The sequence below is a fragment of the Lagopus muta genome, chromosome 20 (genome assembly GCF_023343835.1).
Source record: "Lagopus muta isolate bLagMut1 chromosome 20, bLagMut1 primary, whole genome shotgun sequence".
Classification (NCBI taxonomy): domain Eukaryota; kingdom Metazoa; phylum Chordata; class Aves; order Galliformes; family Phasianidae; genus Lagopus; species Lagopus muta.
The window spans coordinates 9,834,899-9,846,950 of record NC_064452.1 but is presented as its reverse complement, the minus strand read 5'-3'; the positions used below and the strand labels follow the sequence as shown (position 1 = coordinate 9,846,950).

The window sequence follows — 12,052 nt, the reverse complement described above, 5'->3', positions numbered from 1 at the left end:
TCCTCCGCAGCCTTTCCAAATTCCTAACAAACTGGGAAATGAATCAGGGGACCCATCTAATATCTGTCAGACGTGGGCACAAAGGAAACGTGTCATAAAGCCTTTTGCACTGATGCTTTTCAGTGTCACACCAGTCCAGGAGCTCCATCCAAAGCGTGGCTGTTGGAAAGCGCCTAAGCTTTGGTAGGAGACGTGTACGTCTCTGGGATTACTCCTCTTTGATGCTTCCTCCTGTGGGCTATCCTGCACACGCTCTCCTGTGAAAGCCTCTGTAGACTGTAACAGTACTCAAACTTGCCAAGCTAGGATTTCACTCTCCCAGCATTTGAATTGCTTTGGAAACGCTCAAGTGGAGAGTTCTCATGGCACGAAATCATCTCAGAGAACACTCCATGGCAAGTCCACATACTGTCAGATTGGACTAGGTACGCTTTTGGTGAATTAACTGAAGCGTGCTGTTGTACGGCTCCTGAGAAACACCACAGCTCTGCTGAAGAATTCCCACCTGGATCCTGGCTTCCGCTGGGAGTTCCTGGCTGCTGGGGAAAGCAGCTGAGCCAAATAGCTCTGTTTGTTTGGCTTACTGATTTGTCATTACTGGTTCTTGTGCAATGCATGGCTGTTGCCAAATGTATGGTTGTCCCTTTTCACTTTCTACCTTTTCTTCATTGCGTAACATTGGTGCCATCACTGCTGAGGAGTCACCGGGTGGTGTCTGTGGCAAATTGGGTGGCTCTAATTGTTGCCTACAAATTGGATGGCAATGAAGAGGTTGCTAAACAAATTGCCCGTGGGTGAAACGCCTCCTATTCTGTGTGCCGTTGCCACTCTCGTGTTTGTTCCTTGCGTGGTTCCATGGTGGATTCAACTTATACAAGGACTTGTATCCTCCATGTGCTTTGTAACCACTTCAACTGATGATGAACAAGTCCAACGCATCAGGGCAACCTTTGTAACCAAGCCCAAGAAATCCTTTCTAACAACTGTGTAACGTTTAACCCCCCTTCCTCCCCACCCCTCTTTTCCCTTCCGCTTACTTTTTCTCTTTTCTTCCTTTCTCTTTTCTCTTTCCTCACCACCACGAACGGTCGCTTGCACATCAGTTTCAAGCAGCCTTGTTCTGGCTCCAAGCTTGCTGCCAGGCGCATTTCTTGTGATGAGACTGACTTGTCTAGGAGATGAGTGATGGGTGTTGCCGTGGGGCAACCAACATCACTGTGTGGACAATTGTAGCTGTTTGCCTTCGCAAGAGAGTGCTCAGGACCGTTTGCTGGCGGAAGATCTAGCCTGTGACCAAGTGACTCCAGCTTGCCGTGGGAGACTGGGGGATGATCCCACTGTACCCTGCAGGTACAAGGCGAGATACAAGTGGGCGCCTCCCTGCTCCCTCTTATCTGCTGGCAAGGCCCGGAAGATGGGAACCAAAGGAGTTCCCTGCTGCTTACATCCTTGGCAAACATCCACGTAACCTGCAGCTCCGGCGGGACGGCGAAGGGCACGTCGCAGTGCAGCGTGATGGCTTCGTCCTCGTGGACCCACAAGTCCTGAACTGGGAGCACTGCCAGCTGAGCTCACCTGCGCTGATGCACCTGCAGGAGCCGCCTCGCCGCTGCGCGACCGCCGGTGCTCGCGGCGGGCGTGGGCAGACACGCGGCCTGGGTAGCGACGTCCCGGTCCCCTGCCCCCTACCTGGGCAGTCCACAGGGAACTGGCAGTCCACGAGGCGGCAGGTTGAGCACTGGAAGATGCGCGCGGCCGGCTGGTGCCCTGGGAAGGAGGTGCTTGGCAGCGTCAGGGGGTAGGGGGGAACCTGGGGACGGGGGGGGATGGCAAAACACGAGAGAACTCACCGCAGGGGGGGATGCAGGCAGGAGCTGGTTGGGGGAAGGAAGCATTGTTAAACTGGGGATCGCGAGGGGTCCTCATCCCTGTGACGAGCTGTAAGGGCTCAGCCCCTGTCCAGCCCTGGAATGGAGTCCCTGGGGGTGCCTCCAGGGAAGGGATGCCCAGGGTGGAGACCTAGAGGGGTGTCTGTGTGCCCCATGTGGGGAAGCTGGGGGGTGGAGTCCCACGGTTCGCATGGGGGGGGAGTCCTGGATGGGGGTCCCTGCTGGCCCCATACCTTGCTCCAGCTGGCTCAGCTTCACCCAAATCATTTGGATGGCTTCCCGCAGAGACACCTCAAAAGGCTCTGGAGGCTCACAGATGTCCGTGTCAGACAGTGCTCCCACCCCCAAATCTTCCAGTGTCAAGACTCGTGTCCCCACTCATCCCACACATTCCCCATGCAACTCTCCTGGATCCCAGACTTTCATATGCCCCTAAATATCCCCCAAAGCACCAGACTCTCCATACCCTGAAACCCGTCTACCCTCAGGATTCCCCACATATGCCTTTACACCACGCCTGAAATCCATACATCCTATATTCCATGGATCCCCATCCAAGTCCTCTGAGCCCCGTCCCCTGTGCCCCAAACCTCCCATACATCTCATCCCTGCTCACTCTTGTCCTTCTGCTTCTCCAGTAAATGCAAGGCATCCATGACGATCTTCCGCAGTGCTTCGCTCTGTGCTGCTCCTGGGACCACAACAAGGGCACTGGGACCATCACACGGTCAGGACTGGAGGGCTCAGGGCTGGAGGGTTCCAGTAAGAACTGGAGGAGGGCTCAGGGCTGATTCCCAGAGTCCAGGTCAGGGCAAAGGGGTTCTGGGAATGGCCAGGCATCCCTGAAGACCCCCCAAGATCTTGGGAAGCTCTGGGAGTTGCTGGAAGTCCACACTGTACCCCTGCCCAGGGCCGGGATCCATCCAGTGTTCCATGCAAGTCTGGCGTTCCCAGAGATCCCCGGGATCCATATCAGAGTTGGGAGAGTGCCAGATGGGTCTGAGGGGTGCCTGGGGGAGTCCACCTCAAGACTGGGGAGACTGTGGCATGCTTGAGGGCCCCCAGAATGCTCGTCTGAGTGTCCCATTGAGATGGTGGCCCCTCGGGTGCCAGTCAGGACGGGGGCAGAGGGTCCCATTGGGGTGGGCATCCCTGGGGTCCCACCACCCACCCACAGTGACGGGGGCAAGTGGCACAGCAGCCTCTGCAAGGGCCTCCAGGCAGTGCTGGTGCTGGGAGTCCTGAGAGCTCCTGGCCATCTCACGGCAGAGCCGGGCCCACTGAATGGGGGGCCCAAAGCAGAGCAGGCAGGGGAGCAGCCCCGGAAGCCAGGGCACCAGGAGCAGCAGGAGGGGCAGCCACCGCCGCTCCATGGTCCCAGAGCACAGCACGGCCTGCCTGGGTGCCCAGGCAACGGGGGTTCCGAGGTGGGGCCCAGGTGCCCGGGTCACCTCCCGTGGGGATGGAGACACTCTGACATGTGGCTTTTGGAAATGGAGGAGCTCTCGCTTCCTCATTTTCATCTCCTCACATTCTTTGCCTTCAGTCCCCACCGATATTACTGATATCTCCAAACACCCTCTTTCTTGACACTTAATTACTGCCACCCACCTCCCCCCATTCCCTACAAGCTTATTCCTTGCGCACCCTCAGCCCAGGCTCTTGGATCTCCACATCCCAGCTGGTGAGATCCACACAAGATTCACTTTTGGTTTGGTGCCCAACTGTATGCAAGGTACCTACATAACTTCTGAAAGTGCTCGGTCTCTGGAATGGTAGGAATTGCTTTGTGTTTGGAGGCAGCGCTCATTGTGCAGCGTTGGAACACTCCTGGAACTGAGCTGCTCACGTTCCACGTTTTGTGCTGAAGCACAAATCCCAGAGACTGCAACACAGAGGAATGTTCCATCCCGAGGGACAGAACAGCAACCCGGGTTTTCATAGGAATGCGTAACACTGAAACCTGAAAACAACCTACAAACAGGTGGGTATGGAAACCCACTAATGGAAAACAGTAACGGAGAGAGAGGGAACACAGACAAGCCCCAGAAACAGCGGGAAAATGTGGAGCAGCCACTTCCCAACACTGTTGTGGAGATGCTTTAACATGGCAGGTGCAATCTGCGGGCCCTGGCAGGGGTCACTGGGGCAACCCTGTGTTTGTGGTTGTGTCTTTAAACATGGGCTCACGTTAGCAGTCTTTTCACCCGATCAGCATCAGATTCTTCAGCCACGTGTTTGCTCTCAACTGACCGGCAGCGTCACCCTGCGCACACGCGCTCAGTCCTTCTGGCTGCTGGCCACGCATCTGGGACTTGGACAGAGCCGGATTCTCATGTTCTGACTGGAGTCTGGTGTGCTCTTCCTACCAGCAGGTCACAGCCGTTCCCGTGGTTCACACGTTACGATCTGCTGGAAAATATTCCGTACTTGTCTGCTTACTGCTGGCCCAGTTTGACCTGCTCCAGAACTCAGGATTCAGTCAAATATTTGAATGAAGCGCGAAATAAAGTGATAAATAAGTTGCTTTACCTCTTCATAAGCACGCAGACTTTCTGCTGTTAACAGAAATCGGTCTTCAACCCTTCCCACTCATCGCAGAAGCTCCTGATGCCCCCACGACACAGGGAGGCTCTGGGGTGCGTTCTGCCCCCGTCCTCACCCACAAAGCATTAAGAGGGACCTTGGAGGCGGGGGGAGCTTTGACAGACCTTTCTCAGATTTCAACCAGAAACTATCCCGGAGGGGCATTTTGGGGATCTTTATTTTGTAAATGATCATTTCTGCATCTTTTTCTAACCCTTACATGAAGTGCTGTGGGGGCTGCCTTGTTGTGGGGGGAGGGCGGCCCTGGGGTTCCTGACTCCCGCTGCAGGTCCCTGGGTGCACCACTTGTCGGGGGCTGCGTCTCAGCGTCACCGCAACCCGGGGGGATGGCGCCATCAGCGGCCCCCTCCCACCCCTCCCACCCCTCCCTGTGGCCGCCCCAGACCCTCTGTGCACCCCCCCCCTTGTTCCTGTTCCTCCCTGACCCCCCTTGGCCGCGGCGTTTTATCGCAGTTAGGAGGGACCAGGACTGCCGCGTGTTCCCTCTCGCCCACTGAAACCTTTTGCACCCGAGATTAAATTAACCTGCACAACTCTGTTTCAGGCTGAAAACGGAGTGTTTGGGGGAGGAAGGGGCATCTGCGTCCTGCTTTGCAGGGGACTGGAATGACGGCATCACGTGGTGACACGTGACCACCACGGGAGCTCTACCGGGGCTGTGGGGACCGCAGTCCCGGCGTTCATTTTGCATGGCAGGCGTCCATCACCCGTTGGGGCACATGAGAGGTGCACAACACTCAGGGCTCCGTCCCACGGTGGGGCCGTCAGGAGCACAGGGCGGCGGCAGCATCGCGCTCCACCTCGATGGACACGATGTGGTGCCCAGGCACCATGGCCAGGCCCAGCACACGCGGCTCGCTGCCCGGGAACGCATCTGCAGGGGACAGCAGCACCGTGTCAGCCTCACCGCCACGTCTCCATCCCCACCATTCCCCGTGGTCCCGCTCCCATCACCCCCGGTACCCCAACCGCCCTCCCCATCACTGCCTCCACTTCATCGCTCCCCTCACCCCCATCCGACCCCGAGTCCCCACTGCCCCTGCGGCCCCATTTCCCGCCGTGGCCCCGTACCCGCAGCCTTGAGGAACTCCTGCGCGGAGCCGAGGATGATGTTGGCGTCGCGGTCGGTGCAGAGGAAGGCTCCCACCAGCGTGCGCCCGTCCGACATGCGCACCCGCAGGCTGCGGTTCAGCAGCGCCGCCAGGCGCCGGGCGCGGGGCTGCGGCCCTCCGGGAGGCTGCACGGGGGAAGCCGGGTCGGACACGGTCCTCCTATAGAACCTCTGCAGCACCCATAACCCCCCAGGCATCCCATGAGCACCCGCACAACCCCACCGCGCCCCTGCGGCTCCCAGGACCGCCTGCTGAACCCTGCGCTCTCTCCGTGCCTCGCCGGCCCCCTGCAGCACTGCCACAGCCACGCCCGCGGCTCCCAGCAGCGCCCGCACCGCTGCCGCAGCACCCCTCCATCTCTGCACCTCGCACGCAGGGCCACTGTTCCCACTCCGTCGCTCCCAGGACCTCAAAGCACACCTACGCTTCCCAGCACCCCACAGCGCAACCCAGACGCTCACCCGGAGGATCGCTTACCGTGCTCCCAGAGCGCCCGCCGAGCAGCCCGCAGCTCTCGGCACTGCCTGCTGGACCCGCACAGCTTACGGGATCACCTACGGGACCCCGCAGCCCCCATACAGCTCCCAGGACCCCAGCAGCTCCCGTACCGCTTCCGCCTCTACAGCTCCGCGACCCCACGGACCGCCCCGTGCCCGCCCGCACCCGCCTGCGGCCCCACCCCGTAGAGCCCCGTGGAACTTACAGACCTACAGCCTCCGGCGCCCCCATCCCGCCCCACAACACCCCGAACGGCCTCCCCGCTCACCGCCGGCTCCGCCATAGAACCGCACCGCTCCCCAGCAGCCCCCGCGCGGCGGCGGAAGGACCGCGCTTCCCGGCATGCCCCGTGGCGCCGCCGGGGGAAGGAGGGGGGGCGGTTCTCGGGTCAGCCAATCAGGAAGGGCGCTGCCAGCCGCGTTGCCATGGAGACGGCATCGCTTTCCGGCGGCGTTGTCGTTAACGGCGCTGCTTTCTGGCAGTGTTGCCGCGGCAGCGGGTGGCAGAGAGGCGGTTCTTTTCTTTCCCCCCTCTCTTTGGCCGCGTCTTTTTGCCGGGGTTCACCGAGCGGCAGGGAGTCTCCTTATGGATCGGGGGTTCTCGGTCCATCTGTTGGATGTCCCGGTGTGTTGCTTTTGTTTTTAGGGACCTCCGGGGCTCGCGGCCGTTGTGGAATACCTCCATCGCTCAGTGGGGCTGGGAACGCCATGCTTGGTGGCGCTCCCTTTTGAAGCCCCTTCGTTTAGCCTGGCCGTTTTGGGGCTCTTAGCGCAGCTCCTGCCGTGGTCTCACTGCTTTTTAGGTTTCCTGCAGGTGGCGCCGTTAGGAACTCTGCAGGGGTTCAGGTACCCCCAGATCTGAGCCCCCCTGCTGATGGGCTCGTTGTAAGGAGCTGTAGTTGACTCCGTCCTCTCCATCCGAAAAGTTATGACCAAATGTTTATTTAGAAAGCAATTGTTAGAAGTCAATTAACCAATTAAGACACTTGTGTTTGGATGGCAAAGATTTGTGTCTACTTGGTGTTTGTATGACTGGTGAAGCGTCGCGAAAGAGTGTGAAACTGCAGTGCTCAGCCAGTGAGGACCAGGGGAGAAAGAGATCAGCGGCGGGCAATAGGGCATAAAAAATGGAACACTGTTTTCTCGGGGCTCTCCTGCTTGCAGGAGGCCGCCATTGCAACCGCAAATAAAATCTGCTCTATCAGAGAAACCGCCCTAGAAAATTATTTGGATATTTCCAACACTGCTGTGCCCCCACCTCACCCTACAGCAGAACACGGCCCCAGTGACGCTGCCAGGCTGCGCCTGTCCCCTCCCGCTTCGTCATGACTGCATTAGGGCCTCTGGTGATGCTGGGGAAAGTAAGGACCTCAGGACCTCCCTCAAGATCCCACCAATGCCTCTGGGTGGCCTCAAAACCAAAAGGAGTCCTCAACCCCCCCGTGGGGGGCAAGGCAAAGGGGATTCATTTATAGAGCTTTGAACTAGATATGAAGAGGTGTGGAAGTGAAACTGGAGTCACTGGAAATGAGCCTGTATGTAACATGCCTGCTCTTGTGGGAAAGGAATGTGCTGGTAAGATCCCACAGTCTTGTGTGGTGGTGAAGGAGGAGGGTCACACACCTTTTTGCACGATCAACACAAGAGTTGGTGTGAGGTTGGTTACTATGGAAACACCTGAGTATGGTCAAGAGGTGTTAGGCCTTCTGCCACTCAAAAGGTGGCCCAGCTGAGGGACATTTACACTAATGCATGCAGCATAGGTAACTAACAGGAGGAGCGGGAAGCCATTGTGCTGTCAGACAGTTATTGTTAGTGGCCATCACGGAAACGTGCTGGGATGACTTGTGCAGCTGAAGTGCTGTGATGGACGATTACCAACTTTTGAAAAAAGATAGGCAAATAAGGAGACGCCGTGGTGTGGCCCTATATGTTAAGAAAAAAAATGTGAACGTCTGGAAATTAATGATGGTGATGATAGGGTTGAGAGCTTAAGGATGGGAGCCTAAGGGAAGGCTGAGATACTATCAGAGCTAACCCACTGGAGAGAATCTGAGCTGCAAACTGGATTGCATGTGATGGAGAGTCCCCCAGAATAATGAAAAGCCAGACGTGACCCTACTAAAATTGTTCCCATCTGTGGAGGTGTCCGACAGCGGTGGGCAACCCTCTAAAAACCTGGTACCTCCCAGGAATTAACACCTTTCTGTGGGATGTGTGTGTCTGTTGGGGATATGCTAATTCTGGTCACTGGAACAAAGGTAACTGATGTGATGGCTCTTCTGTATGTTCTAAAATGGCACTGCAAAGGCTCTCCTTTCTGCCCCCCCGTTAAGTCTCCCCTGTGTCAGCATTCCCTCAACTCTGCACTGCTTTCTTTGCCCCCCAGTTCTTCTGCCCTTCTGCTGCATTTGGTGGTCCCATCCCCTCCCATTGTATCCACTAGTAACATGTCTTGGGAAAAGTGGCGTGCTGTGGGAAAACGATATGTTCTGGGGAATAGATAAACATTTCAGTGAGAAAAACACTTCTTTGTGGGGAAAAGATATGTATTTTGGGGGGAAAAAAAGGGTGCTTTTTGCAGGGGAATAATGTGTTATCATGGAAATAAGAGGTTTTGGGGGAAATAACGATTTTGGGGGCAAGTAACAGGTTTGGGGGGAAGTACTCATTTGTGGCCTGCGATACTTCCAGGGATGGGGCACTCAGTACCCTGGGCAGTAGTGCCAGTGCCTCACTGCCTCTGGGAGAATTTCCTCCTTACATCTCATCTCAACCTCCCCTCTTTTAGTTTGAAACTGTCGGAAATATTGAAGTAATTTATCAGGGCAGTGTCTCTGATAAAAGCAGATTTTATTCACGATTGCAATGGTGGGCATTCTGCAAGCAGGAGCACACAACTGAAGGCATGCTGCAGTCTTATCCCCTATTCCCTGTTGGCAGGAATCCCTGCCCTGTGCCCTCACTGACGGGGCACTCCAGGTCACAGTTGGCCCTCTGCTGGCTGTCCCCTGGGAGCTGGCAGCATCCACCTCTGTTTCTCCAGGGAAGCAGCATCCATAAAGCAGTTGTCAGGCCATGATCTACCTGCCACGTGTCTGCCAGGTTGGTTTGTTTCCTCTCGCACAGCTCTGGGTACAGGTGTGTGTCTTACAGCCTTTCCCTTTGGATGCCCACCATCCCCCAGCGGCTGTGCAGCTGATGGATAGCCTCTGCGTGAGGCCCTGTGGCAGTGTAAGGCTGAAGTGTGGGGAGAGGACAGCAGTGGTGACAGGCAAGGGGGATCTCTCCACTAAAATAGGGAAGACGTAGGCTAGATGTGAGGGGGAAATTCTTCACTCGGGGTGGTGAGGCCCATTCCCCCCTTCCCCACCACCTGCTTTCAGGCAGCTGCAGGGAGCACTGAGGTCTCCCCTGAGCCTCCTCTGCCCCACTCTGACCCATCCCAGCTCCCCCAGCCGCTCCCATCAGACGCATGCTCCACAGCCCTCACAGCTCCATTCCTTCTCTGAACACACTCCAGGGCCTCCACGTCTTTCTTGCAGTGAGAGCCCAGCACTGAACGCAGCACTGAATGCAGCCTCACCAGGGCCGGCACAGAGGGACGGGCAGCTCCTGCTCTGCCGGCTGCAGCACTGCTGACACAAGCCAGGATGCCGTTGGCCTTCTTGGCCCCCTGGGCACGCTGCTGGCTCATAGTGGGTATCAGCTCACACCCCCACATGCTTTTCCTGCATGCATCTTTCCAGCCATTCTGCCCCAGGCCCATAGCACTGCATGGGGCAGTTGTGACCCAAGTGCAGGACCCGGCACTTGGTCCTGTTGCAGCTCATCCCATTGGCCTCTGCCCATTGATCAGCCTGTCCACATCCCTCCATGGGGCCTTCTTACCCTCAGGCAGATAATGCTTCCTTCCAACTTGATGTCATCTGCAAACTTACTGCAAGTACACTTAATCTCCTTGTGCTGATCTTCAAGATATTAAACAGGTTTGATTGTCCTGCACATGCTGTGTGATTGCACTCAATCTGCTCTATGACCTTCCCTATACCGTGGTCAGGCTGATGGGCCTATAGTTCCCCAGATTGTCCTTCTGACCCTTCTTGTAGATGGGCATCACATTAGCAATCTCCAGTTGCCTGGAACATGCCCAGCTCACCAGGACTGTTGGTAAACAGTGGAGAGTATCTTGGCCGTCACCTCTGCCTGTTCCCATCCATCCCCACAGATGGGTGGAGCAGCAGGTCGCTCACTCTTTCCACTCAAGTCATAGGGAGTTACTCTGCTCCCACCCCTGGGTGCCAGCTCAGAAGCTGAGTACCCCAAGGATAACCAGTCTGTTAAAGACAGAAGTAAAGAGGGCTTTAAGAATGACCATGCCATGGACAAGAACTCCTGTGCAGTGGCAGTGCCATGGTGCAGATCCATGACCACGTCAGCCTGAGCCCAATGCCCAGCCATGTCCTGCAGTGCAGGGCTGTAGTGTGTGGGGGGTGAGGTGCAGGGGCAATAGGCTGGTGGGTGGGACACCTTCATCCCTGGAGCTGTGGCCCCTGCCCACAGGGAGCAGCAGCCCTGCATGCTGGGAGCTGTGCTGCACCCCGTGCTGCAGGAGATGGAGCAGCATGCAGCACTGCAGTGCTGCCAGAAACAGCCCTGGGATGGCCAAACAGAGATCTGTGTTCTGTCAACGCCAAACAGACTGCTCCTGGGAGCTGACAGGCTAGTTTCCTGCAGCCTTTTGGCACAGGCATAAAGAAATGTAATCATAAGAGGTGTCAGAATTTGTTTTTGGAAGCGCTTGTGTGTTGGGGAAAGCTGAATGGCGGAGTGAGGCAATGTCTGAGAGCAGGCGGTGCTCAGCAGTTTGGTGGCTGACTCAAATGCATTGCTCCCACTGTCTATTCGTTTTCCTTTGTATTCATCTGTTGTCAGCTGAACGGGAAGAAGAAATACAAAGTCTTTATCTGTACTTTACATTTGTGCACTGCATTTGTTTCACAGAGAGTACTGGATAATTGCAAAAGAGTATTACACACTTGTACAATTGAGAACTAATTGGTATGAATGCTTCTTTGCTTTGCTGTTTAATTGGAGCCAAAGGCAGTTTGGGGAAGTGGCCATGGTCTTGGGAAGGGATCTGATGTTTTTATTGTTTAAATGTGATCTGGAAAACTGTGGTGTGGAAACCTGATGGCAGGGCTGCCTTGCTTTGGCATCTGCCGTTTGCCTCCTGGTGCCAGCAATGTTGTTGCACTGCAGGAATTCCCATCTGGGCTCTTGGCAGAGGCACCAACAGCTGCACTAAGCACCCAGGAGGGAAGCCTTCAGTCCTCTGGCCTTCCTCTGGACCCCCCTGTCTCCAAGCCTTCCCGCAGGTGTCTAGATCTGCACACCTCTGCACCTTCCTTGGTGCCTGGATGCCCCTTGCCCTCCCTCCAGCTCTCTTGGCCCCTTGTCTCAAGACCTCTTGTCCAGCCTTTAGGCCTTCAGGCTTCCTGGCTGCAGGTGTCCAGACCTCAGGGCTGCAGGGCGCTCAGCCCCCAGGTCCCCTTGGCCTCTGATCTCCTAGACTCCCTCCTTCTTGGCTCCATGCCTCAGTTTGGCCTCAGGGCTGCTAAGCTGCAAGGCTCTTGGCCTCCCTCCAGGCTGTTTCTCCTTAAGGCCTCTAACCCTCCTGGGCAGCTCTAGGCCTTCAGGACAGCCTGCAGGCATCTGTGCTCCATTACGCCTCTAAGCCTTCCTTTGTACCTTAAATGCCCATAGACTCTTTTAGGTCTCTTTTTTGGCCCCTTTCTGTGCATCAGGGCCTCAAAACCTCAGTGCTTCCAGCCCAGCCCATAGGCACCTCGGCCCTAGGCCTCCCCTTAAGCCTCAAAGACTTCAGACTCTACACAACCATTAAGGTCTCTGAGCCTCCTTGGCCCCCAAAACTTCAGGCCTCAGT

General features: G+C 56.5%; 2 protein-coding genes across 2 annotated transcripts; both read right to left on the bottom strand.

The window, feature by feature from the left end:
- Nucleotides 1-354: 354 nt before the first annotated feature.
- Nucleotides 355-3,262, bottom strand: LOC125703184 (sperm acrosome membrane-associated protein 6-like). Its single transcript, XM_048967318.1, has 7 exons — nt 3,061-3,262; nt 2,506-2,580; nt 2,123-2,266; nt 1,851-1,874; nt 1,690-1,767; nt 1,446-1,549; nt 355-1,344 (listed from the first exon to the last, which is right to left on the bottom strand). Exons 1-7 carry the CDS (start codon nt 3,260-3,262, stop codon nt 1,258-1,260), a joined length of 714 nt encoding a protein of 237 aa, XP_048823275.1. The 3' UTR covers nt 355-1,257.
- Nucleotides 3,263-4,729: 1,467 nt separating this feature from the next.
- Nucleotides 4,730-6,499, bottom strand: LOC125703025 (N-alpha-acetyltransferase 38, NatC auxiliary subunit-like). The gene is made up of 3 exons (XM_048966978.1): nt 6,375-6,499; nt 5,568-5,733; nt 4,730-5,370 (listed from the first exon to the last, which is right to left on the bottom strand). Exons 1-3 carry the CDS (start codon nt 6,387-6,389, stop codon nt 5,261-5,263), a joined length of 291 nt encoding a protein of 96 aa, XP_048822935.1. The 5' UTR covers nt 6,390-6,499; the 3' UTR covers nt 4,730-5,260.
- Nucleotides 6,500-12,052: the final 5,553 nt, after the last annotated feature.

Excerpts from the sequence above, each read along its gene's own strand:
- LOC125703184 (XM_048967318.1), bottom strand. The coding sequence starts at position 3,262 with ATGGAGCGGCGGTGGCTGCCCCTCCTGCTGCTCCTGGTGCCCTGGCTT. Across the intron at positions 2,581-3,060 it reads ACTTGCCCCCGTCACTGTGG|GAGCAGCACAGAGCGAAGCA; the intron begins GTGGGTGGTGGG and ends TTGTGGTCCCAG. Across the intron at positions 1,550-1,689 it reads GTTCCCTGTGGACTGCCCAG|TTCAGGACTTGTGGGTCCAC; the intron begins GTAGGGGGCAGG and ends CAGTGCTCCCAG.
- LOC125703025 (XM_048966978.1), bottom strand. Across the intron at positions 5,371-5,567 it reads GGAGTTCCTCAAGGCTGCGG|ATGCGTTCCCGGGCAGCGAG; the intron begins GTACGGGGCCAC and ends TGTCCCCTGCAG.